This window comes from Drosophila kikkawai, chromosome 3R, assembly GCF_030179895.1.
Source record: "Drosophila kikkawai strain 14028-0561.14 chromosome 3R, DkikHiC1v2, whole genome shotgun sequence".
NCBI classification, from domain to species: domain Eukaryota; kingdom Metazoa; phylum Arthropoda; class Insecta; order Diptera; family Drosophilidae; genus Drosophila; species Drosophila kikkawai.
Window position 1 is genome coordinate 22,012,278 of NC_091731.1, and position 24,809 is coordinate 22,037,086.

At 49.3% G+C, this 24,809-nt stretch overlaps 9 protein-coding genes and 1 pseudogene across 12 annotated transcripts; 5 read left to right on the forward strand and 5 right to left on the reverse strand.

Annotated features, from left to right (window-relative positions):
• Positions 1 to 32: 32 nt before the first annotated feature.
• On the reverse strand, positions 33 to 1,954 carry LOC108073572 (pre-mRNA-processing factor 17). Its single transcript, XM_017165259.2, has 3 exons — positions 1,252 to 1,954; positions 711 to 1,189; positions 33 to 655 (listed from the first exon to the last, which is right to left on the reverse strand). The coding sequence occupies exons 1-3, from the start codon at positions 1,952 to 1,954 to the stop codon at positions 122 to 124; spliced, it is 1,716 nt and encodes a 571-aa protein (XP_017020748.1). The 3' UTR covers positions 33 to 121.
• LOC108073573 (uncharacterized) lies at positions 1,955 to 2,059 on the reverse strand. Its single transcript, XM_017165260.2, has one exon. The coding sequence runs from the start codon at positions 2,057 to 2,059 to the stop codon at positions 1,955 to 1,957; it is 105 nt and encodes a 34-aa protein (XP_017020749.1).
• Positions 2,060 to 2,334: 275 nt separating this feature from the next.
• On the forward strand, positions 2,335 to 3,376 carry Fadd (fas-associated death domain protein). The gene has a single exon (XM_017164878.2). The coding sequence runs from the start codon at positions 2,422 to 2,424 to the stop codon at positions 3,118 to 3,120; it is 699 nt and encodes a 232-aa protein (XP_017020367.1). The 5' UTR covers positions 2,335 to 2,421; the 3' UTR covers positions 3,121 to 3,376.
• A 234-nt stretch (positions 3,377 to 3,610) lies between these two features.
• Positions 3,611 to 6,188, forward strand: LOC108073442 (oligopeptidase A). Its single transcript, XM_017165065.2, has 2 exons — positions 3,611 to 3,839; positions 3,906 to 6,188. The coding sequence occupies exons 1-2, from the start codon at positions 3,736 to 3,738 to the stop codon at positions 5,998 to 6,000; spliced, it is 2,199 nt and encodes a 732-aa protein (XP_017020554.1). The 5' UTR covers positions 3,611 to 3,735; the 3' UTR covers positions 6,001 to 6,188.
• Positions 6,189 to 6,623: 435 nt separating this feature from the next.
• Osbp (oxysterol binding protein) lies at positions 6,624 to 9,699 on the reverse strand. Its single transcript, XM_017165064.2, has 2 exons — positions 7,775 to 9,699; positions 6,624 to 7,711 (listed from the first exon to the last, which is right to left on the reverse strand). The coding sequence occupies exons 1-2, from the start codon at positions 9,374 to 9,376 to the stop codon at positions 6,962 to 6,964; spliced, it is 2,352 nt and encodes a 783-aa protein (XP_017020553.1). The 5' UTR covers positions 9,377 to 9,699; the 3' UTR covers positions 6,624 to 6,961.
• Positions 9,700 to 10,709: 1,010 nt separating this feature from the next.
• On the reverse strand, positions 10,710 to 11,054 carry LOC108073280 (uncharacterized; annotated as a pseudogene).
• ssh (Protein phosphatase Slingshot) lies at positions 11,010 to 16,587 on the reverse strand. Of its 3 annotated transcripts, XM_070286280.1 has the most exons (8): positions 15,358 to 15,511; positions 15,040 to 15,288; positions 14,603 to 14,976; positions 14,466 to 14,531; positions 14,208 to 14,402; positions 13,875 to 14,144; positions 11,880 to 13,806; positions 11,673 to 11,811 (listed from the first exon to the last, which is right to left on the reverse strand). In XM_070286280.1, the coding sequence occupies exons 1-8, from the start codon at positions 15,433 to 15,435 to the stop codon at positions 11,809 to 11,811; spliced, it is 3,162 nt and encodes a 1,053-aa protein (XP_070142381.1). In that variant the 5' UTR covers positions 15,436 to 15,511; the 3' UTR covers positions 11,673 to 11,808. The 3 variants fall into 3 exon arrangements, with proteins under 3 accessions (XP_017020543.1, XP_017020542.1, XP_070142381.1); XM_017165054.3 differs by lacking the exon at positions 15,358 to 15,511 and adding an exon at positions 16,000 to 16,587 and having other exon boundaries at positions 11,010 to 13,806; XM_017165053.3 differs by having other exon boundaries at positions 11,010 to 13,806.
• A 90-nt stretch (positions 16,588 to 16,677) lies between these two features.
• Nmnat (nicotinamide mononucleotide adenylyltransferase) lies at positions 16,678 to 18,972 on the forward strand. 2 transcript variants are annotated; one of them, XM_017165056.2, is made up of 6 exons: positions 16,678 to 17,008; positions 17,083 to 17,492; positions 17,552 to 17,653; positions 17,714 to 17,865; positions 18,488 to 18,764; positions 18,827 to 18,972. In XM_017165056.2, the coding sequence occupies exons 1-6, from the start codon at positions 16,798 to 16,800 to the stop codon at positions 18,866 to 18,868; spliced, it is 1,194 nt and encodes a 397-aa protein (XP_017020545.1). In that variant the 5' UTR covers positions 16,678 to 16,797; the 3' UTR covers positions 18,869 to 18,972. The 2 variants fall into 2 exon arrangements, with proteins under 2 accessions (XP_017020545.1, XP_017020546.1); XM_017165057.3 differs by lacking the exons at positions 18,488 to 18,764; positions 18,827 to 18,972 and adding an exon at positions 18,058 to 18,473 and having other exon boundaries at positions 16,683 to 17,008.
• Positions 18,973 to 19,186: 214 nt separating this feature from the next.
• On the forward strand, positions 19,187 to 22,020 carry mah (mahogany). Its single transcript, XM_017165055.2, has 5 exons — positions 19,187 to 19,833; positions 19,889 to 19,998; positions 20,060 to 20,200; positions 20,275 to 20,481; positions 21,542 to 22,020. The coding sequence occupies exons 1-5, from the start codon at positions 19,187 to 19,189 to the stop codon at positions 22,018 to 22,020; spliced, it is 1,584 nt and encodes a 527-aa protein (XP_017020544.1).
• Positions 22,021 to 23,710: 1,690 nt separating this feature from the next.
• Positions 23,711 to 24,329, forward strand: LOC108073356 (protein FAM136A). The gene has a single exon (XM_017164920.3). The coding sequence runs from the start codon at positions 23,801 to 23,803 to the stop codon at positions 24,197 to 24,199; it is 399 nt and encodes a 132-aa protein (XP_017020409.1). The 5' UTR covers positions 23,711 to 23,800; the 3' UTR covers positions 24,200 to 24,329.
• The last annotated feature ends 480 nt before the right edge of the window (positions 24,330 to 24,809 follow it).

Genomic DNA, 24,809 nt, shown 5'->3' on the forward strand with positions numbered 1-24,809 from the left:
ATATTATCCCTCCCACTATCAAAACATCTCGGTTTAGACATAAAAGGTATGCAATATAATCAATCAATTTACACGTCGTTTTTGGCTTACACCTAAGTAATTAGTTTAGTTGGACTAAGATCTAGTCCCAGAATTTAATCTGGCCATCCCAGCCAGCAGTTGCCACCTTGCTGGCCTCATGCGGATGCCAGAGGGCGCTGATGCAGACGCCGTCGTGCGCCTGCCACTTCTTGTACATCTTCGTCGTCTTCCAGTCCCAAATGTAGCACTTGCCATCGCCATCACCCGACACCAGGTAACTCATGTCCGGCGAGAAGTCCAGCTGACAGGCGTAGCCAGAGACCATATGTCCGGTAAAGGTCTTCTTTCGATTCATCTTGAAGCGATTCAAAGCAGAAAAGATGACAATCTTGTTGTCCAGCGACTGGCAGGCCATCCATTTGCCATTGGGAGCCAGGGTAACAGCCGGCATGGAATGCATGGTCGGATCAGCGATGTACTTCATGTCCACGGGTATGTCCCACTCCCAGATGCGCATCGATTTGTCGTCCGAAGTGGTGACAAACCGACGATTGTCGTCCACAAAAGTAATGGTGCTAACAGAGCCCAAGTGCCGGTCATACTCCTGGACAATATCTCCACTGCGAGTATCCCACTGTGGATTATAACGATAAATATTTATGCGGGATTTCAATATGAAAATAACTTACGCAAATGATCTTCTTGTCGGAGGTGCCGGCCACAAACAAATGCTGTTTGCTGTTGTCCGGATGGAACTTTACGCAGAAGGGCATCTTGCGGGTGGTGAATCGCGACACCACGTCGCCTGTTTCCGCATCCCAAAGCTTTATGTAGCGATCGTAGGAGGCAGACAAAAAGTTTGTGCCCCTGTTGTTCCACGCAATGTCCTTGATGGCCTGTCGGTGTCCGGAAAAGGTGCGTATGCATCGCCGCTCTCCATAAACTTCCCACAGCTTGACTCGGCAGTCCATGGAGCCGGATAGAAGCAAATGGGCGGTCTTGGGGAACCAGCGAATGGAGGAGATGCCCTTGTTGTGGCCGGACCAGGTGTGTATGTGCGCCTTGGGCAGGAAGCATTTCGGTGGCGGTGCATTGGAGCGGAGATTCACACCCAAATCGTGTGGAGCGTGCAGGTATGAGCGTCCCTGGTAGTCGTAGGCATCCTTGACTGTAAAGAATATGTAGATTAAACCAGAATTTCTTGAAAGTAGAAGAGCTGCTGCCACTCACTGTGCAGTGTGGACTTTTCCTCGAGCGGCTTGTCCTCGGGAATGCGTCCGCGTTTGTGCCGCTTGGATAGCAGCTCGTCTAGCTCCGCGCGCTCCTGATCGTTGGGCTTGGCCACCGACACCTCGTTCTCAAACTTGCCCCACGGTCCCAGAAAGCCCTCGATGTCCTCGGGATTGTCGTTCTTCTCCTGCTTGCGCAGCTTCTTCGCCTTGGGTGCCTCGAACACTGTTTTACCATTGTCATCGTAGGCCGACTGCAGATCTCCCACATACGACTGTCCGTCGGCCATCTCGTCCACACTGGGATCCAGGGCATAGCCGTAGGTGTGGAAAGTGCGTCGCTGGTTCTCGAACTCAAAGGCGTTGATGTGCGCCTTCTCCACGTAGCCGGCCAATGTGTTTCGCGGCGCCCGCTGCTGCATGGTCATGTCCGGATGCTCGGGTCCCTTTACGGGCGTGTACATCTCCTCGTAGCGGGGGTTGTACAATACCTCCTTTAGCGTGGGATCCAAGGTCCGTGGCACCGCTGAAGCACCAATGGGCACCACGGCGGGAGCAGCACACACCGCTATGGCCGTGGAAATCGAATGCGTTTTGTCCACTGGCAACAAATGAGCGGGAACGGGTGCAGGAGGTGATTTGGCGGCGTCCTCATGGTCCGACTCGCCCTCCGAGGAGCTGCCGTACGTCTGCAGTCCCAGCATCTAGAGGCTGCGCACGAACTCCGTGTACTTGTTGACGAAATGCTGAAGGTAGATAACGACCAGGGTGTAGAGCAGGAAAACAAAGACGTTTATGGAGATTTCCATCAATTTTCTGGGTTTTCTCGCCCGACCTTATAGAGATGGCATTTCTTGTATGATCGCAAAGCTATCGGTTATCGATGTTATCAAAATAGTTTCGTATTTCTATGAAATATCAAGTGATTTGAAAAGCGACATTTGTTGTTGTTTGGTTTTTTTTTTTTAATATTTTTGTATATATTTAATGATATATTTTGTATATAAATTAAATTTAAAATACATTTTTGGCACTTAAATACTAGAGATGGCATTTTTGCAAATGTACGATAATCGATTAAACTTCCATCACTATACCAGAAGAAAGGTTTTTGGGGCTTGGCAATATTGGAAATTGGTAGTTACCGCTTTTGGCCGGGTTATTAGTCACAATGACGGGCAACCACTGGAGCTACGACATCCTGAAGCAGCTCGCCAAAGAGGGCGGCACGGACATCAATGAGCTGAAGGCCCTGTTCTCAAATGAGATCGGGACGCAAAGGAAGTACGACTGCATCCGCAGTGTGGAGGATCTCCTCGACTGCCTGGAACGGGCGGATGAACTGTCCGAAGACAATGTGGAGCTGTTGCATAGGATGTCCAGCAATCAGCCGAAGCTAAAAGAGGCTCTGAATGCCTACACACCGCCAGCACCCCGGGAGCCGGTAAATCGGTACCAGGAACTGCGTCTTGCCGAGGAACTCCGCGAGCAACTGCGGTTTGGCGCACCTCAGGTGGTTCCTGTATCGGCAGCTACTACTACTGCGCCACCTCCCCCAGCACAGATGACCACATCCCCGGCTGCGTTCACGGAACGCAAGCGGGCTGCCGTGTTCAAGAAGATTTCCGAGGAACTCGGACGCTTCTGGCGCCGCCTGGGCCGGGCGGCGGGCATTGGCGAGGGGTCGATGGACAACATCGAGGAGCGCTTTCCGCACGACCTGAAGTCACAGATCCTTCGCCTGCTCCAGGTAATCGAAGAGGATGACTGCCACGATCCTAAGCACTTTCTCATTCGCCTTTGCCGCGCCTTGGGTGAGTGCGGACGCAACGATCTCCGTAAGAATGTGGAGCAAATAATGTCCTACTAATGATCATCAACTTAAACTTACCTGCGTGAGAGTGATTGCAATTTATCTGATGGTTTGATAACGGCAAGGTGATTCCCCACAGAAAGCTAAGATAAGCTCAAGCCAAAAACTGTGCCTTTTGTTGTAATTTCTTCAAAATAATCTTTTAAGGCAAACATCCAATATGCTTCCAGAATTATTATTGATAACAAAGGGAGTTTCCTTTATGTTTAATGCGAATAATGAATAATTTTTTAAATAAATCGATTTATTAAAACCACATGCTTTTCAATATGCTACCCTATTAAGTGATTTTTTTTCTTTTTAGGGAAAATTCAATTTTTTAAAATTCAAAATTATTACAAAATTAAATTTTTAAATTTAATAATTTTGTAATAATAATAATAATATTTTATACCAATAAATGGTATAAAAATCGCAATCCCTCCAAAGTTATTCACCTTGGATTGAGCCTTAGCTAACTCAAGACATTTGACGGATGGCTACAAAAAAGCCAGTTTTGGCAGCACCGGCCGTCAGGCGTGTTGTGTAAACGCTGTTCCTTGCCTTTTTCTCCATTTCTTGGAAAATCCGGAGCACACACTCCGGAATTGAACATATCCGGTACCAAAGGACATGCTGAACCTCCTGCGACGACGCCCGGCGCCAGTGCCCCTCATCCGGGCCGCGCTTGGCGCTCCCCTCCACACATCCGAGAACCGGCCGGGCTACATAGTGCTGTGAGTATATTGGTCAGCCATCGTCCCTCGTGGAAGCAGAGATATTAATGCAAGTTAATCATTCAGGGTGCCGGAGATTGGGGAGGAGGGCACGCTGGGCGAGGGCGTGCTCAAGCCAGACGGTCTACCGGCCTTCAGTGACATCACTATCGAGATGTGCCTGGGCGCCATCGGGCAGCAGGCCTCGGCGGTGGAGAAGTCCGTGAAGGCGCTGGAAAGCGACCTGCAGGGTGGCAGGCAACTGGACGCCGCCGGAATCTTTCGGGAGCTGGACGCCGTAACTGGACCGCTGGAGACGACCTGGGGCGTGGGCAAGGCTCTGTATTTGGGCAACTCCACGCTTATTCCCACCAAATCCTACATGAACATCCACGAGAGGGCGCGAAATGCGCGGGCAGCAAAGTTCTGCAACCCCACAGTCTACAAGGCACTCCAGGAGGCCACATTCGTCGCCGGAGCGGACGAGCAGCGGCTGCGGCAGAAGTTCCTGCTGGAGGGCAAGCTGAACGGCCTGACGCTGGATAAGGATAAGCAGGACGGGCTCAAGGAGTTGCTCACACACCTGGGTCGCGAACGGGCCAGTTTCAAGAACAAGGTCAACATGGCGGTGCACTCGTTCGGTCATGTGGTGGCCGACTTCAACCTGGTACGGGACTTTCCACCCGCTCTGCTCGAGGCCACTGCTGTCGACTCCAGCCAGCCGCTGGAGGGCCCCTGGAAGATCACACTGCAGCCCCAGGTGGTCGACGGTTTCCTCAAACACTGCCCGGAGCGGCTGCAGCGCTGGAATGTGTGGCGAGCAAACGTGCTGAAGGCCTCCTCGCAGCAGAGCAAGGCCCTGGAGACCAGCACGCACCTGGAGAAGATCCGCGGACTGCGTCAGCGGCAGGCAAATCTTCTGGGCTACGCCAACTTTGCGGAAATGTCCATGCAGACCAAAATGGTGGGCAGCGTGGACAACCTCAAGCAGATCTTTGCCAAGCTCCTCAAGTTCTCCGGCCCGGCTCAAAGTGTGGAGCTGGAGAAGCTGCAGACCTTTGCCCAGGACAGCGGCTGCGACTACAAACTGGAGGCCTACGACGTGGCCTACTGGCGACGCAAGCAGTTGGCGGCGGAGCACGGCCTGCAGGAGCAAAAACTCAGCGAGTTCTTCCCACTGCCCAGGGTTCTCTCTGGAATGTTTGCGCTAAGCGAAAAGCTCTTTGGTATCCAGATAGTGGAGCAACCCAAGGCGGAGGTCTGGCATCCTGCTGTCAAGTTCTACGATGTCTTTGATGCGGACTCCTCCAACAGCTCCACGCCTGTGGGTGGCTTCTATGTGGACTGCTATTCCAAGGAGCACAAGTTCGGCCGGAACAACGGCTGGATGGTGGGCATAAGGAATAGCAACAGGACAGCCGGTCTTACTCCCCTCTGCGCTCTAATCTTTAACTTCTCGGAACCACCACAAGGTTCACCCGAGAGCAGGCCGCCCCTGCTGTGCTACGATGATCTCCAGATGGTCTTCAAGACCTTTGGCAGCGGACTGCAACACCTGCTCACCCAGGCGGGCTACAGCGATCTGGCCGGCCTCTCTAACATCGAGTGGGATGCCTCGCAGGTGTCGGGACATGTCATGAGCAACTTCCTGGACGATCCCACGGTAATTAGGAGTCTTTCTGGCCACTTTAGCACTGGTGAGCCTCTTGAAGCTGGACTCTCCCAGAAAATGCGCCTGCTGAAGACCCAACTGGCCGGTTATAATCTCTGCCAGGACCTGTATCTGGCCGATCTGGACGTGGAGCTGCACCGTTCGAACGCCTTCTGGCTGCAGATTGTGCGCAAACTGTGGCCCGTGTATCATTGCATGCCGCTGGACAAAATGGACGCCCATCCCTGCTCGCTCACCGACATCTTTGCCGGCGATTGGGCAGCGGCACAGTTCAGCCATTTATACTCCCGCCTGATAGCCGCTGACATCTCCAGCAGCTTTGCAGAACAGCGCAGTGAGGATAACTATGCGGCAGTTGGACGACGCTACAAGCAGACCTTCCTAAGCTCGGGCGGTTCAGTGCCCACGGCGGAGGTGTTCCGCCGCTTCCAGGGTCGCGATCCGTCTGGTGAGGCCCTGCTCAAGTCCCTGGATATATTCGTACCCTCGCAGACCACGGATAGCAATTGAGGGTCAGGGTCTCTGACCTAAAACGTTATCTTTGGTGGTGGATTGTCAGCTCTGATAAGCCTGATCGATGGCCGCCGGAGGGTGGAGAGTAATGCTTGTTGTATTTCTAGCAATTGTACTATATCTGTAGGTTTGAAATATAATTATATTATATTTTGTTGAATATTTTCTAATTCGACGCCCATTAAACATAGTAAATACTTAATGCGGGGTGGTGGTGGTGGTCTAAAGGGAACACTCGCTGACTTGGGAATGCATCCCTAAGGTCATCCCCATCACACATGGAATTTCACCCCTTTCACTACATGAAGCAAAGTTCACCCGAGTTGGAAACAGTCCTCCGAATGTTTAACTTTACTCTTTTACGATTCATTAGTTCGATTTGCCCCTAATGGCAGTAGGATTATAAGATAGCAATCACATGAGTCAGTCGGGGATCTTATCGAGCTGGCAGGTGGCCCGACGGTAGTTAAAACACACACATTGTTGCTTTATTTAAATAATACTTTAATAATAAATTGCATAAATTTATAACATTTAACATATTTCTCTCTTTTGCTCCTTCTTCCCCGGCCCTCGGTACCTGTCCCCGGTTCCCGGTTTCGTTCGATATATACTATATATACACAACAAAGGCGAAACATGAATTTATTCTGCGATAAAGGAAGAGACCTGGTAGTGATTGGGGGGAGGGTCTGGGAACAAATGATAAATTTCGATGCATGGGCGCGGATCGATCGTAGTTAGTTTAGGGGAATTTATATATATATATGCGTGTGTATATATATGTATATGCACTAGACCAAAGTGTGATACTACTATATATGCGTATGTGCTGCTCCGCAATCCGCCGGAGCGTGGGTGTGGGTGGAGGCTGCATATTTGAAATCTTTAGAATATTCGCTAAGGCTCCTTTGTGTGCTGGTTGGCTACTGCTACTGCTCCTGCTCATCGTCCTGGTCTAAAATATCTGTGGGCAGCCCTCGAAGTTCTGCGCCTCCTTGGCCTCCCAGTAGGTGTTCTTGAACAGATACACAAAGTCTTCGCTGCCCTCCTCCTTCTCCCGCTTGAACCACATGGGCTCGTAGGCCGGATAGGGCCTGCCTTCCGCCGCCGCATGCTCCGCCTCGGACTCTCGCTGGCGGCGCACCGTACGCTGCTTTTCCTCCAATCGCAGCTTCTCCTTGTTGGACTCATCCCAGGCACCCTGCTCCATAAGGCGCTGGTCGGGACGGCGGCGTGAGTCTGTTGGCGCCACGCCCTCCTCCTCCTCGTTTAACTGGCAGGCTAGCGTGGTGAAGTTGTAGAACTTTTCGGAGTCCGGAGGAGCGGGCCGGCGGCGCCAAGCCAGCTTGAAATCGCCCGTGGTGTACGTGGGACTGCTGGGCGATCCCGTCGTCTTGAGAACCGGTGCAATCTCAATCTTTGCGTCCCAGGTGCCACGCACCACCCACTTCACCTCGTTGTTTCGATTCATCACCACACCCTTCACCAGGCGCTGGACATCGCGACTAAAGTAGGAGTAGGGGACGAAGTTCAGGATGCACTTGTGTCCCTCGGCCGCCTGTGATCCCTTGATCTCCATTTCGCCATGCTGATCCACCCACAGTTTGCCCACAATGATGTTGTTCACCGTGGTGGTCACCTTGCGCCAGGAATAGCGGCGACCGCTGTCTGGAAACAGCACATAGACACCGCCCAGGGGATTGATCTAAAAGGCAATTGGAGATTAAGTGACAAATCCCATCGAGAATCTTTCACTTTTACTACTCACTTGGACGTATTTGCCGCGGAACTTGCTGGTCATGGAGAACTCCTGCCAGCACATCCACTTCTTGCTCTCACAGTGAAGAGCCGCCACGGGTGGATGATGGGAGACCTGTTCCGCCACACAGCGCCAGCCGTAGTCGTCCATCCGGTCGCACTCGAAGGTCTCGCCAAGCAGCGGATTAAAGGGCTTGCCGGTGCGATTCGTGGTCGTTGCATAAGCGGAGACGGTGAAGGCGGCCAGGTAGGCCAGCTGCTCGCACTCATCCTGGCAGGTGGATGCATAGTCAAGGATCTCCGAGTACTCATAGTCTTCCACCAGGCGTTGCAGCATGGACAGCGGCTCGTTAAAGTTCACCGGCATGGGAATCTTGGATAGATCCTTGCCAATGCAGTTCTTCATGATGCCCCAAAGGCTAAGGGGGTAGTGGGGCTTGTCGGGCACCCGCTCGCGCCGCTTCTTCATCAGATCGGGATTCCAGTTGCGTCCGTAGATGGAGTCTTTGCTCGACTGGGCCGGCACCGCCTTGTCTACATCATCATCGTCGCCCTGACCTCCGGAAGTCACGCGTGGCGCACTCACCAGATGCACCTGCTGCACCATTTGGACGGTGCGCTTCTGCTCGTCGCTCTCGGAGGAGCTGCCCTCCTGGTGGCCCTCCACCTGGTCTTCGCTACTGCTGCGTCGCTTGTTCATTTTCAGGATAAAGGTGCCCTGCTCCCTAGTCGGTGACTCTGCGGAACGACCGGGTCCGGTATATGCATGCTCCTCGGCATCGAAGAATTCCATTTCCTCATCGGAGGTCACCAGAGAGACAGCCGTGGTACTGGTGGCATTGGACGGCACTTGCTTGTTCTGTCGCACCATAACCGCGGCCTGCTCCATCTGGGATTGCTGCTTGGCCATCTGCTCGACGATCTCCTCCAGCCGCTGTCGCTGCTCGCGTTCGTGGTGCAGCATCTTGGACCACTTGTGGCCCTGTGCCTCCGCCGAGTGCAGGTAATCGTTGCTGGCATTGATCATTGCGTTGGAGGTGATCCGGAAGAGAGTGGCCCGCTCGTTGACGATCTTGGTGCGGCTGGCCAGCGATTCATCCTCGTTCGTTTCCAAGTCATTTAGCGCGCGCTGCAGGGCGGCGCCGTGCTTGGTAATCAGGTCGTAGCATGTGCGCATGTTCTCCAGTCGCTCTGTTAGGTCGCGCACAACCGAACTGATCTCCTGGCTGGGCACCACCTGGGCCGTCACCTCCTCCTCCTCCTCCTCGCTCTCCATGGCCCGTATGGCCTTGGCCTTGGCCAGCTCCAAAGCGGTCACCCATGACTGGCGCTCCACCTCCGTTCCGGCCTTGATGTGGAACGTCTGGGTGCCGCCGTTCGAGATTACAAACGTGCACGAGTCCACCGTGTGAATCAGGGCTCCGTGCAGCGAGATGGTGCCTCGGCAGGTGTGGTTGATCTCCGTTTGGTTGCGGTAATAGCTCAGCACGCCCTTGGACAGGACGAACCAGCGCCGCTGGTATCCCTTAATGTAGTTGGTCCATTTCAGCAGCCAGCCCTTCATCTCCGGCAGTCCCTTCTCGGCCAGTGCATTGCTCGCGGCGTCCGTCATCGCCCGATCTGCTTAGGATCCCCCGGCCGGGTAGAGCTTTCCGTGCAAATAGCGCCACGTACGATTGGTGAGCCGTCTTTGGAGCTGCAGCAGTTGCAACAATAACAACTCTGCGACTCGAAAATCGAATGTTCGGTTATTGGAGTGTGATTTCTGCTCCAGACAGCATCACATAGTCTGCACTTTGCCACCGGATTGCGTTTTCGCTGCCGTTCCGCCGAGTGTGCCACGATTTAACAACTAATTTCGCATTTAACTTTTCTTACTAAGTGTTACTAAAAATTTTAATTAAAGTGTTACCAGATGAAAGTTGGCTAAGCGGTTATAAACCGTGTCAAATGTAGCAATGGGGTAGAAGGTATGTAAAACGGGGTCGAATTCCCAACCGGTTATGTAAAATCCAAACGATACTATCGAAACAATAAATTAGTGATGGCACATTTACCGTGTCGTGAATTGCAAATAAAAAAAATTTTTTAAGTTAAAACTTTGAGCTTCAAAAGAATTTATCGTACATTTTTTTTTTATTTCTAAAATATTTATATTTAAAAAATAAATATTTTTGGTTGGTGTTTTTTTTAAATCTTTATACCTTGTTTTATTTGAAAGTTTAAAGAATTTATTTTAAAAATTAAAACTAGCTCATCAAAACAGTTATTATATTTTTCACATTGATAAACAATTCTTAAAATAAATTTGGTTTTTATTTCATTTAAATTCTATTATCTTGTTTTGACGAATTGACTACTTTTTCCTTCTTTTTTTTAATGGATGATGTAACCCATTAAAAAAAAGAAAAAATGTTCAAAAAATAAAAAAAATACTAATTTTGAAAGCTTTTCAAATTGAAGTAAACGGATTTTTTGCTTTTGTGGTAGTCGATTTTTATGTTCATATTGAAAATAACAAGGGTAAAAAAGCTTCGGTTCCTGTGAGATAGCTTTCTTCTAATTTATTAATTTATATTTTGGTATAAACTATTTTTAACTACTATAACTATTTTACTACAAATTTAAAAAAAAAATTTGATTATACTTAGAATTATGAATTTTTCAATTAAAAACTTTACGCTGGTTTCCTTATTTTGCGATACCTTTGTCCAATTAAACTAATAAGGAGTACTAAATATTCCGATGAGTACTGCATATATTTTTGATTATTCTTAAAAAAAAAACGATATAACTTTAAACTCTGAATTTAACCTTTATCGGCCTTACACAATCATCGTCAGATACTCAACTTAAAATGTCTAGAGACCCAAACAATAGCCCCAGAAGTGACTCATGGTAAACAGTAAAACAGATTGCGCTCCAAATTGGATTACACATTTCTTTTATTTATACATAAATATATATGGTCTGGTAAATAGCAAAAAAAAATATACAAAATGTTCAAGGTGGGAACTGTGATGGGCTTCGACAGGGTTTCGCATCAGAGGGCCCGGATCACGGATCACGGATCACTACTTCTTGTACTCCGCCCACGAGTAGCGGAAGGAGCTGATCATGTGGATAAGGCTGCAAATACACAAGGCTGGTAAAAATGGGAGGCAGGCAGGCAGGCAGTGTGCGTCAACACAGAGGATATGGGGGACAGAGACCAAGACGGAACATAGACAATCACCGGACGATGATGACGTATATACAATAAATCGTTTATTCGTAGGCAGTTCTTGCATAATATAAAATAAATATGTATACAGTTACAAGTAATTAAAAAGTACAAATACAGTTTATTTTCCATAGGTTGTTTTGTTTGCTCTCCCTAATATGCTCCCGGCATCCGATCTTTTGAAGCTTCCATGGACGTCTCTCATACAAAACAACAACAAACATAAGGCGTGAAAGGGGTGATTAGTGATGATGGTGTTTAATTGTTGGACAGAAACACAAAATGGACAAAAGCAGGCAAATATATAAATACGTAAAGCGGGCGAAGGGATGGGGACGATGAGGACGATGACGACGTTTCCTTAGTGGCTAATGGGGTATGGATTGCTGGTGTTGCAGTTGGGATGTTCTTAAGCAGAGCGTTGCCTTTACATGGTGTTGTAGGCTGCGGTGTTGAAGCCCGTTTTGGGGGCACTTAGCCTGCTCAGCGGATGCGTTTTTCCGTGCTGCGCTAGCCGACGGATCTGAACCTGTTGCTGCTGCTGCTGCTGCTCCGGCTGTTGCTGTTGTCTGTTGCTATTGCTGCTGCTGTGCTGACTGTGAATATGACGAGCCGGGGCAGGAGGCGGGCGATTCTCGCTGTAGTCGTGCGTTGACCTGTTCGACAGAGATCGATCGTAGTAGGAGCGCGGGCGTTGCTTGAAGCTAGTGGTGGTGGTGGTGGTGGTAATTGTGTTGCTGCTGAGCATGTGGCTCGCATTGCTGCTGGCTGCGGGCGGCGGCAGTGGTGCAACGGCGACTGTTGGTGGAGCCGCCGCCTGGCTACTGCAGGAAGTTGTGGTTTGATATTTATGCACTAGACCTTTTACATTACGATCACAATTTTCGCTTACGCTGGAATCGGACGAGTTGGAGGCGGATGAGTTGGAGTTGGAGTTTGAGGCGGCAGTTACATGGTTGGCATGCTGGGCCACCGGCGACGAGGGCAGTGATTGGTGGCTGGTTGTCTTTTTACCCAAGCCCACAGAACTAACTCCGGAGCCACTGCCTCCACCCGATGCTACCAGGATCGAACTGCTCCCGGATGCAGTAGCAGATGCTACGCCTCCTCCTCCACCCACCACTCCTGCTTTGGCTTCAAAGTTCTGCTTGAGTATTTGCACATTTCCCGAGATGCGCTGATCTTCTGCTACCGCTTGAGCCTGACCGCGTAGCACCACCGCCACCTCGTGGTCGCCGGGCGTGGTATTCTTGTTCTCAATGTCGCTGGTGTGCATTAGCTCCTCGCTGTTGCAGCGCAGTGGCTGACGCTGCCGGGGACTGTGCGCAGAGGAGGCGCTTCGGTACAGACTTGGACACCGCTTCTGGTGGCCATCTACCGCCTCGAGTAGCAACTCCTGGCTGTCCTCCTGGCATCGCTTTTTCAGTGCCGTGCTCTCCTCTAGCTTCTGCTTAGTGCGCTTCACGGTGCCCTCGCCAGCTGCAATCCCTGTGGGCGCTACCACTGCTACTCCGTCGTTGACATTGAAGTTGCTGCCGCGTTTCAAATCCTGGATCTCTCCCTCGAAGATGGCCGTGGTGTTGCGATTGCTGTCGTAGTAGGAGCAAGAGCTGGTCCTCAGTGGCAAGCTGCTTCTGTTGTCACCAGAACCCCAGCTGGCATGCCTAAAAGGTGTCTCCCGTTGCCGTTGACCTCGTGGTCGGAGCAGAATGGAACTGGTCTGCTGCTGTTGCTGAGGGGTGGGATCCAGGACAATGCCGCCACTGGGTCCGAAGGACTCTGTCCATGAGTGCGTTTTGCGGCGTTGACGCTTCTCCACTTCCTCCTTGGCAAACACGCTGTCCACCTGGGAGGAAAACACATCCGATGAGCTGGAATCGCGACGCGGTGGTACGCCCCCACTTCCGCTTCCACCTGCACTGCTACTCCCACTGCCTGCCAAGTGGGAAGTCTGCGTAATCAGCTTGGTTAGCGAGGTCCAGACGGGCTGCGATTGTGCCGGCGGCTGGTCCGAGGTGTGCGCCTCGAGATCGTGAACCCGCGTGCGCACCGACAGAGGCGTGTGCTTCTGTATGTGCAGCACCTGGTTCTGTGTGACGCTGTAGTTCTCACCGTTACTGCCCGGGAATCGCATGTTCTTTGGCTCCTCGGCCACGCTGCGCTCGGGCGTCAGGTTTTCCATGGACTGGCTCTGCTGCTTGGTGACCACCGCTGTCTGGGTCTTGGGTGAGGTGCTGCTGGAACGTCGGACCATTCGCCGCTGTGACTTTTGAGCACTTGATCGACGGTGTATTCGTTGATCCTCGTCCTCCCCGTCGGGCGTCACTCCGGCCTCGCCAGTGGATTTGGACTTGGCCTGGTTGAGCGCCTGAATGAGGGGCGTCGGCTCACTGCCAGGCAGCAGGCGCGCGTCCTTTGTGCTCTTTAAGTTTGTCTCGCTCTTGCTGCGCTGCAGCTTCTCCTTGTTCTTCATGGCGTCCAGCATGCCGCTGTAGGTCTCCAGTTGGTTCAGGAAGTTCTTGTTCGGTTTGATGCAGCTGCGTCGTTTCTTCACGTGCTCCAGGGCCTGCTGGAACTCCCACTGGTAGGCCTTCATCGCGTAGGCGATCACGACAGAGGCGGAACGGCTGACGCCCATCTTGCAGTGTACTAGCACCTTGGAGCCCTCGGCTTTGGCCCGCGAAATGTAGCGGAACGTGTCGTCCCAGTACTTGAGCAGGTTGGTCTTCTCGTCGTCATAGACGCGCACATTAAAATACTCGAAGGTGCCTGGGAAGAAATTGTCAATCTCCCGGGTCACATTCAGGATGTGGCGAACGCTGGAAGGTAGAGAACAAAGGATGTGTTAGTATTATGTAGGAAAGTCGAACTAAATCCCAATATATACCCATTCTTTTGCAGTTCCTCCAGGTTGCTGGCGTTCCACTCTGAGCCCAGGTAAACGTGCTCAAAGATTTTAGTAGGAGCATCCATTTGACCAAGAATAACGAGCATTTCGGTGTCTATAAACGACTTATACTCGCCCAGGTCCATGTCCAAGATCTCCTCTAGGCGGCCGCGTATATACTTGGAGGTGACCTCGTCCAGGTCCACTGACATCATGATGGCCTTTAGCTTCATCTTGATTACACTCTCGGTCTCCTCCTTTTCGGGGGGTCTGCCATAACGTCAAGAAAACATTATTAATTACTGAGCTTGGCATAGATTTAATATTCCCTACTTGTTTCGTATGGCATCTGGCGAGGGGGGTCGGCGGCTTTCTAGCGCGTCCATGGCATTCCACTCGTTCAGACAGGATTGATCCGACTCGATGCGACTCTCATAGCTGGACAGCCAATCGTGAGAAGGGCCGCTGGCATAGAAGTTGTTCTCACGAGCCTTCTTCGAAACTTTGTGCAACGTCTGCAGCGCGGACCTGCGCATGAGAGGAGAGATTTTATTAGGGATATCAGGTTGGAAACCCTATGAAGCCACTTACCACATGGCCTGCACTGAAACTGGCTTGAAGATATGCGTCTTCTCATAAACGTTGACACTGAAGCCACTGCAAGAAGGATAAGAACGTGTTAATGCAATGCTTGGAATCCCTTATTGAAGATATTTGACTTGTCTCACCCGTCGCCATCTAGGTGGATCGTTGTGTCCGCTAGAATGGGCACAACCAGCCCAATGGTTGTCCGCTCGTTGCAGTCTATGCCCAACAGGCAGGACTCCTCCATGCCCGAGGTATTCTTGTTGTTGTCGCTGGCCGCTGTTGCATTCTCCTTGTCCGCTGACCTATCACATTTGCTGGCTGCTGGAGCCGGGGCCTGCTCCTCGGACAGCTGACGCTGCGTGGAGGACGTGGACGTGGATCCGCTGACCTTGGCCGAGTTGTGACGCATGATCCGGTGGCGCCTTCGTTCGCTGGTGGAGGAACGACAGCAACTCCTCGAGGCAATCACCAGGTAGCGCGTGCGGTTGGACCGCTGCGACTCCAGCTTGACAGCCTAATGAAAGCGGGAGAGGGAGAGTGATTAATGGGGTCCTTTGTATCCCTTGTGAATACCCACCATCTTGAGCGTGTCCTCGCGCTGCAGCAGAAAGAACATGGACTGCAGATGAAGCTGGATGTCCGAGTTATTGCTCTGCGTGCTGTTGCTGGAGCGGGTGGAGTCCGTGCTCAGTCTCCGTTCGCTATGCTGCTGGGGCGGGATGTCCTTGAGTGCCAGGACCAGGGCGGTGCCCTTGCCTGCGAAGAAGCACTCACTACGCTCCGCGTTGCCCTTGCTATTGCCCTCGTCGTCCTCGGCCTCGCCATCCTGGGGGGTAACCGGAAATGGAAATAAAGAGAGGTATTTTTATTACAAACTGTCCATGTGGTCGCTCACCCTCCACTGCCCGCTCCACCAACCAGGTGACTCACGCACCCAGCGTGATATATAAAATATATTCTCGTGGTAAACCATTCTCCTGCATAGCCATAAACGAGATCCTACGATGAATGACTACGCAAAGGGATCTCGAAGGGCTATAATTATTATTGTTTGCTCGATTTATGTCCGATTATTTTGGATTATTGCCTGAATTAAAATTCCAAGGGCGGCACACACACACAAACGCGACCCGGGCTCAAGGTCTCGCGAACTATTTTTGGGGCGGTTCGGGCGGAAGAAGAGCAACAGCCAGACGCGAGACAAGCGACAAAAACGACAAATAAGGCAATGCAAAAGTTTATTGAAAAATATAGACGTCGCGACGTCTGCGACGGATTTGCTTGGGTTACACCAAAAGCAGCGCCGATGACGCCGTCCGCCCACACGGGAAATAAAACAAAACGTAAGCAACAAGCGTTCGCGTAAACATTTGGCGAGAAAACACACAAAGGATCATGACCGACAGCGAAACACGCACGGGAGAACCGCTTTGCCTAATTGGCACTCTCTTTGGGGAGAGGGCGATGGAGACGGGGACCAAAACAAAGCACACACACACGCGAGACCCTCGCCCTCGCGAATTGCGATGATACTCACCGAATTCGAGCAGGAGCCAGCCACACTGGGAGAGCGCTGCACCGTCACCAGCGCCATTTGTTGTTGCTACTGCTGCTGCTGCCGCCGCTCCTCCTCCTCCTCCGCCGCCTCTTCTTGCCCCTGCTCCACCTGGCGAAGATGGTGATGGTGTGGCTGCTGCTGATGATGAGGCGGTTTCCTCCTGGCCAATCCTTGCTGCTGCCCGCGCCTGTGTGGTGTGTATGTGTGTTGACGGGAGAGTGTGTGGGTTACAAATGCATTTTCTTGTCGCTGCTTGCTGCCCGTTGTTTTTGCACTCGGCTCCTCGCTCTGCTTCTCCTCCTCCTCTTCGATCTTTTCCGCAATCTGGACACTTGGACGTTGGCTGCTGCGGTTCGCTCTTGGAAACGGTGGGACCCAGCAGTGGTCCTCACAATTGACAAACACTCACAACGCTTTTAAATGGTAAATACTACACGAAATTTTCGTAAAAGAAAAGACTGAACCAGTGCAATCGATTAGACGCCATTTCTAGTCGATAGCACTGGTTCTCGCGCTGCACGAGCTGGAACTGGAACCAGTTTTTCCGTTTTTTGTTTTTATTATTTTGTTTTGCTGTAATACTATGTGCGATTGACGAAACTAGCAATAGTTTTTCAAGAGCTTAATATTTTATTTTTAAGTCAAAATAGGAAATTTTATTATAAACCGAAGTTTGAAGAAGTAAACGGATCTTTTATCGGTACTCCTGGCTGTAATCGAATGCACGTGGAGTTGGCAGCCCTCACAGCTGATAGTGTTGGAAAAGCTTGAAGGCCTATGTGGGCAAAGCAGCTGATTGCGAAAATCAGCAGGTCGAACAACAACAGCTTCTGGTTGTGGATCGGTGAAACGGAATCGGAAAAGGTCGCCAGAAAAGCGAAGAAAATGTCTGCTTTTATCGAGGAAACCAAAAGTCTGCTGCCCCGCATCGCCTTCATCGCCTGCGGCTGCTTCAGTCCGCCCACACCGATGCACATGCGGATGTTCGGTGAGTGTTTGGTCAGGTGGTGAAATTCCCGGAAGTATAATCGATATCAACATCGCATGTGTAATCATCTCCAGAAATAGCCAAGGATCACTTCGAGATGCAGGGCACCCACAAGGTGGTAGGCGGCATCATCTCGCCCACCCACGATTCGTACGGCAAAAAGGGCCTGGCCTCCGCCCTAGATCGCTGTGCGATGGTGAAGCTGGCCACCCAGAGCTCCAGCTGGATCCGCCTCTCCGACTGGGAGGTTCACCAGAATCAGTGGATGCGCACACAGGCTGTACTGCAGTACCATCAGAACTACATCAATAACGAGCTCAACTCTGGCGGACCGTGTGGGGATGGGGATGATGGGAATTCGCACAAGGCCAGCTGGCTACCCAGGGGGCTGCACGACAGTCGAGATCCCGTGCACTTGAAGCTGTTGTGCGGCGCCGACCTCCTGGAATCCTTCGCCGTCCCAGGTCTCTGGGCGGAAGCAGATGTAAGTCTAAGTACGATTTTTGAACTTCATTTGTTACAATTTGTTTGTAACTCATGCAGATTGAGAACATTGTGGCCAACCATGGCCTGGTGGTCATCACCCGTGCAGGCTCCAACCCAGGAAAATTCATCTTTGACTCCGACATATTGACCAAATACCAGGTGAGTCTTGAAAAGGGAAAATCCAAAGCAAGTTTCTAGTTATTTCCTTGCATATTTCAGAACAACATAACGCTGATCACTAACTGGGTGCCGAATGAGGTGAGCTCAACGCTGATCCGGCGACTCCTCGGACGCGGTCAATCGGTCAAGTATTTACTAGACGATCTGGTGTTGGAGTACATCAAGCGCCAGCGCTTGTTCAACGTTAAATCGTAGGTGGACTCCAAGTCATCTTCCCCCTGTAAACCGCATGCACAGTCTCAAAATCACAATCCCAATCCCATCAACCTTCATCCCGATACGTACACTGAATGAGAGGCGCCAGCTGGACACATTTTACACAAACGAGATCGCGATTAACGTGACAGCTCTTAGTATGTCTCCTTTTGTGTCTCAAACTGCAGGCAGGATGCACCGGCACCGACCGAATGCGACTCCTGACGCGTTTTGCACCCGATAGAGAAGTCCCCACCGGCCCAGCGTCACCCAAGCCATCGGCACCGCCATTCGCACCACCCGCCCCACCAGCACCATCCGCTGTTTCAGCCGTGGCGCCTCTTCATGGAGCGTGAGTGAGCCATGCCAGAACAGTGAAGGCCAGATTTCAAGTTCCTATTTTGCAAAGAATCCCGCAATGCATGTCTCCTTACTATAACCCCCTATCTTGGCCCTTGTAAATATTCCCCCAAGTAGCTTAGCTGTTTATTTCCTGGTGGTCAGTGTGCGTATCCATCCACTTACCCCGAAACTATTGCAATTTGTAGTCCCATTAAACAATAACCGTAACTCTGTTGCTGTTGTACTGACCATGCCCGCCTAACTTCTGGACTGTAGTAAGTATATAACGGATGCAGTGCGTCCCACCCATTTGCTCTTTAACCACGCCTACACGGACAACAACAAGAACGCAAGCAGCTATTCCGTAGGCGTTCAGCTGGAGCTGGAGCAGGACATGGATGAGTCGGACAGCCCGAGTCCGCACATCCAGCACTCGGCCACGTCGCGGGTCTTCTGCTGCGGCGAGTCTACGCCGCGGGGCTCCAAGCTGCTGCGCCTCGGTCCCGGACAGGCGGTGCAAGTCATCACAATGCAGGCGGACGCCAAAGAGGAGGTAATTATCGAGAGGAGGTGTCATCCTATGCTCGAAAACTCATGTGTTTTCCCTTTTCCCAGAGCAAGGCCAAGAAGCAGAAGATTGCCCAGGTGGATCTTTAGGCAGATGGAAGACGAATCTCTCACGGATCATTACAGGAGCTGGCGCTGGAAGCTATTTGTTGATACTATGTATAAATGTAGAATAAACTTGTTCGAGTTGACAACCCGCCCTGGTTTTGTGGGTCACTCTACGGTCCCGGGGGGGCGAAGGCATTGAACTTCAGGCGTGGAGCGTTGACATTGCAGGCAACATTGCAGGGCTTCGGTGTCGGGTGTCAGAACTTGTTGGGCGAGAGTGGCCACCATTAGTTCGGGCTTAGAGGAACTGCTCTTTTCAGTTGCAGTTGCATATTTCCCTTGGCGGAGTCCACATCGCGAATGTTTTTCTTCCGACGCCAGAATGCCAAGCCCGCGCCCCGTCCCTCGCGTGCTCCATCCTTTGCTCTGCCCAAGCGGCGTCCTCCTGTCCAGCTGACGCCCTCGCATCAGCACGACCAGCTGCCCTTCCTGCGGCGTTCTCGATTCAGCGCCCTGCCTCATTTTCGGGCCTACGAGGATGAGCCGGAGAACCTGTCGCTGTTCATCGCCATCCTGTACGTGGTGGATTTATTTGGCATCTTCCCGTTCGTCACGTTGCCAGCGCTGCTGGTGAAGCTGGGCTATTTTGGCATCCTGCTGGTGCTGTCCATCATCTTCCTGCAGATCTACACCTCCTTTTTGCTGTCGCAATGCTGGACCATGGCCGAGCTGCTTGATCCCTCCATTCAGCAAAAGCGCAACTATCCGTATGCCGCCCTAGCGGAGCTGGCCTACGGTCCGTATATGAGCCTGCTCGTCTCCGTGCTGCTGGATCTCAGTATCTTTGCCATGGCAGTGCCCAGTGTGGTTATGGCCGCCGAGAATCTGGAGGCTGTTGTGCTACGCATGAGCGCCGGTCACTACAACTTTTCCTACTGCTACTGGGCCATTATTGTGGGCCTGGTCATCTGTCCCCTGATGTGGCTGGGCAGTCCGAAGCATATGAGGTGAGAGAAATTAGGATATTATTTAAAAAATTAAAAAATAACTCCATTGATATAGAGGCCTGGCCATTATCGCCGTCTGCGTGATGATAGTAATTGTGGCTCTTCTTTGGTTCTGCCTGTTTGCTGCTCCTGCGATTGGAACTCCCTTTGAGGGCATATCCTTGGGTATGTTTTAAAAAGGTTTTTAAGATTCTTTAAGCTTAATTAAGGGTTTTTTTTTTTACAGAATTACCTGGCTTCCTGACCGTGCTCAACAGCTACAGTATCCTGGCCTTCCAGTTTGACATTCATCCCGTTCTCCTCACTCTTCAAATTGACATGAAGAAGAAGTCACAGGTGTCCTGGGCGGCTCTCAGTGGCATTGCCAGTGAGTTTTATAAACATATATATATTTTTTTAAATATAAACTTTAATAAAGATATCTATATATTCCCTTGAAAGTTACCTGCAGCGTTGCCATTTTTGGCTCCATTATCGCCGCTTATAAGTTTGGATCCATGATAGCGAATAACCTGCTGCAAACTCTGCCCACCAGTGTTCCATTTTACGTGATGCTGATCCTGATGGCCCTTCAGCTCTGCTTCTCGGTCACGGTAGCCAGCTCGGCCATGTTTCTTCAGATTGAGAACTTTTTTAAGCTGCCGGAATGTAAGTTTTACCAGAAAATATTTTTTATTTTTGTTGTATACCTAAATCTAATGAAGAAAATAGAAAATTTCCGAAATTGAATTCACTTTTAATATATAAAAATAAAAATAATGATTGTTTACGGTCCCTAAAATATATTTATAATATAGAAAAACAAGAAAGAAAGCTAACTTTGGCCAGCCAAAGTTTGTATACTATTGCAGGTAACAATTAAAATATATCATAACTAAGCCAACAATGCATTAATTTCGATTCGGAAAGCAGTTTTGTGTTAGTTTTTATTAATTTAAAAAAACTGCATACCAAATATAAAATTTTAAGAAATCAAAATTTTGGGCCATTTTTGCTAATTTTAATGATGTAACCCCTTATCAAATTTCTCAAAATTTGCCAAAAAATCGATTTCTTCCGGACATGTCTAGAAAGATTCGCATGTTAATGCTGATCAAGAATATATATGGTTTATGGGGTCGGAAATGATTCCTTGACTTAGAAAAATATTATTTTGTATTATAAAATCGGATTTTTTATATTAAAAAACTCCTTGATTTTTTTTAAATTAAAAATATCATAACTCGGCCAAAAGAGCATTAATTTTAAATCGGAAAACTGTTCTGTGCTAGATTTTCTACAGTTAATAAATCTGCATACTTCATTTAAAAATTTTGAAAATTTCAATTCAAAATCAAAAATTTTAATGATGTAACCCCTTATAAAATTTTGCAAAAATGGCCAAAAAATCGATTTCTTCCTGACATATCTAGAAAGGTTCCCCTGTTGATGCTGATCAAGAATATATATACTTTATAGGGTCGGAAAGGTCTCCTTCACTGCGTTGCAAACTTCTGACTGAAATTATAATACCCTGCAAGGGTATAAAAAGTCGTCATACCTCCGAGAGCGTGAGAACCGACTTCCAATTGTTTATAAATAGTTTTTAGTTAATGATCCCTGGATTTAAGAATCTTAATAAGTTCCGTCATATTCTCTTTGGCGTAATTAATCTAACTCACATTAAATGGTTCTTTAGATAATAAATATTTCTGTCCTTTCTTGACAGCCCTCTCCTTCAAGCGGATGCTGATACGCTCCTCCGTGCTGGCTCTGGAGGTGCTTGTTGCGGAGTTCGTGCCCAGTTTCGATGCCCTGATGGATGTGGTGGGTGGGACCATTACGGGACCTCTGGTTTTTATCCTGCCGCCTTTGCTGTACCGTCGCATCCGGCGTATGGAGCGAGTGCATCAGCGGATAGCAGCGGAAGCCAGCTACGGCAGCCTGCCACTAGATCTTAACTACGATCCCGTGGAGCTGGAAATGGAACCACTGCTGGTTACAGCTCCGCCGATATCACCACGCGGTTGCTGGATCCGGTTGGTGCGGCTGCTGCACCGCCTGGAGTGCGACGTTTCCTGCACCATGGGAGTGCTTGTCTTCGGGCTGCTAGCCACCTTCCTGTCCACCTACCTGAACCTCTTCAGCCTGCCGGATCTGTTCACCAACAACTCGCCCTGCCTATGCAATCTGACCAAGCACTTCTGAGTTCGACTGCCGTCCTTCGGAGGGTTCAAAAACCTGACCATCTCATCGTCAGTGCAATGGAGCTCGAACTTAGGTGTTTTGTTAAACACAAACTACAAATTTAATAAATCTATTATATTACACCAAGACACGCACACGGCCCGAGTGGATGATGTTTAATTAGTTAAGCTTTATTAAAACATGGCAACAACGGCGGGCAAGAGTCAAACTATTTGTCCGGGGAATTGCACACGCGCATCATTTATCATCTTCCTCGGTTGCCCGGCAAATGTTTGGCTTTTTGTTTGCCAAAATTTATTTAACCATTCCGGTACGTGTTGTATTTGTTGGCTCTTATTGTTTTTTGTAATACTGTTGCCTTTGCTTTAGTCAGTAATTTGAGACGAGACGAGACGAGGCGAGAAGAAGCGACTAGAAGCCAGAGCTTCTCCAGGTGGAAAGTAAACAGGCTGATAACGCCTTTCGCGGCTCTCTTCGCTTGGGGTGTATCTCTGAAATACCTTTGTATCTGTATCTCTGAATCTGTATCTATATGGTCGACATGCCGCAGAGGCTTAGCTCAGGGTTTAAATTTAAACTCAACACCAATCAAAGCGCCGAGATTCTTCTGCGAAGATTCTTGCGGGTTCCGTACGCAAATTTAATTTATTCTTCGGCAGCTGCTTACCCACTACCTTGCATGGCTTTTTCTATTTCTATTTGCGTATTTCTATATAATATTACCAAGCGTATACCTTATACTTATAGTATACGATTTTTTCCTGGCATTCATTTCCGTCTTCCATAATACGTTTTTAAGCGCGTTCCATGTTCCATTCGGCCGGGAGATGTGATCAGATGGGTTGAGTTTGAGACGAGTTGAGATGAGTCAAGGCATTGTGTTGTGTGTTGATAACCTCCCCAAGTCATCTGGCTATCTAACCGTTCAATGCAAAAACCGCAGCAACAACAACAACTCGAATTATTATTTATTTTTTTCCATTCTCGGTGATTATTTATTAAAATTAATACCCAATTGTTTGATAGGAACACAAGCCGTTGAGTTGTTTGTCGCGTCATCAGTCGTAGGAAATCAGAAATCGGCACCTCCGCCACCTTTAGCAGCAAATCCCCACCTGCGTCCGCTCACCTGTGGCTGTGGGATGCTTTTATTGGCTCGTTATTTTCAGTTGGCTCTTTAATGGCCAGGCCCAAAGGTACACGCACTCAGAGCTCTATTCGCCCTTTTAATTGCGACGAACTTAAGGTTTAGTGCCTTTCGGGGTTTTTTTTTCTCCACTCTTTTTGTTGTTTATTTTTTGTCTCAATATGCAGAAGGTCTCGTTTGGCACGAACTCTGTGTTCCGCGGATGATTCACGCTGGAGGCTAATACAAGTACTTGCCATGCCACTTGGACATGGATCCGTGGAGTCGTCGGTGCCAGTTGCCAAGTGCAGCATAAGTCGTGCTAATTGATTATATCGCTGGGCCATTGACAAGCGTTTGGCTAGTTTTTAAATTTATTTATTTATTTTTCTGAATTTGCAAATTACTCAAAACATGCATAATTAATAGTTATTAAGTTTTATTGCTTAGCGTCACAGCTATTTACCACATGGGACAGGTGCCCTGGGCGGGGAGTTGTATTTGAAAGTTATTTAAAACCTTACGGAATGTTGCATCTTGAAGTTATGTTTTACTGATCACACTGGCTTGGTATTTGTAGTCCAAAGAGTTATATTCTCTCATTAAAAATAGTAGACTTAAAAAATAATAAAATATATAGAAATATCTCTAATAATGACCGACGACAATCCAAGTCTGGAGGAGCAGCGCGAGAGAATCGATAATGCCATGCTGAATGCCATGGACGACCTGGATCGGGACTATTTGCGTGGCCTGCAGATCGAGATGCATGCCTGTGCCACTGCCTGCTGCTCGGATCCGGATGCCAGTGCGGATACCGTGCAGCGTTGCGTTGACCGCTGCCAGTTACCCTTGACCCGAGCTCGATGCTACGTCCAGCAGGAGCTGTCCGAGTTCGAGAATCGCCTGGAAGGCTGTATGCGTCAGTGTCGCCTTTGCGGTGATGAAGAAGTCCATCTGGAACGCTGCTCCATTGACTGTGTGGACAGCCATGTGGCACAGCTGCCGGAGATGCTAAGAACCATGAGAGCCACCTTGGAGAAGGGTCTATAAAAGGACTAAGCTAATTATTAAGTTGCTAATTAAGAAGCTTAAAAAATGATCTGAGGATTCATCACGAATTTATTTATATTTTGTATAGGTATTCAATTTAAATTTCATTTGTTTAAATAATAAAACATCAAGGAATCATAATTTTTAAAGTATCTAAAAATGTATAAAGACTTTACCCCATCTTAAATTTTTAAGAAATATATTTTCAAAGATCTTTCTGTTCCCATTTCAGGGGGAATTTCTGTCCAGCTTCTGACCCTCTTATTTTGGCCAATAATTTCTCTTCTTTCGCCAACCTCTGGACAATTCTCACCTGATTAAACAGCCATTGAGTGTACGTACTGCCACTGGGAGTCGACAACGACGACAGAGTGTCGCCATGTCTACCCTTCCGCAGGCGATCCACGAAGAGACGTTGCCAATTTGGCTTGCGGCTGATTCGATGGCTGTCAAAAACTGATTATACGGTGGCAATTTTCAAGTGGCCGGCACAAAGGCTTAACCCAGAATTTAATGATATTTAAATTGCAAGTTCCTTTTGCCGCGAAACAAAATTATAAAAACGTAGAAAAAAATAAAGTAGAATTAAAACGAAAATCGAAAATCAAAA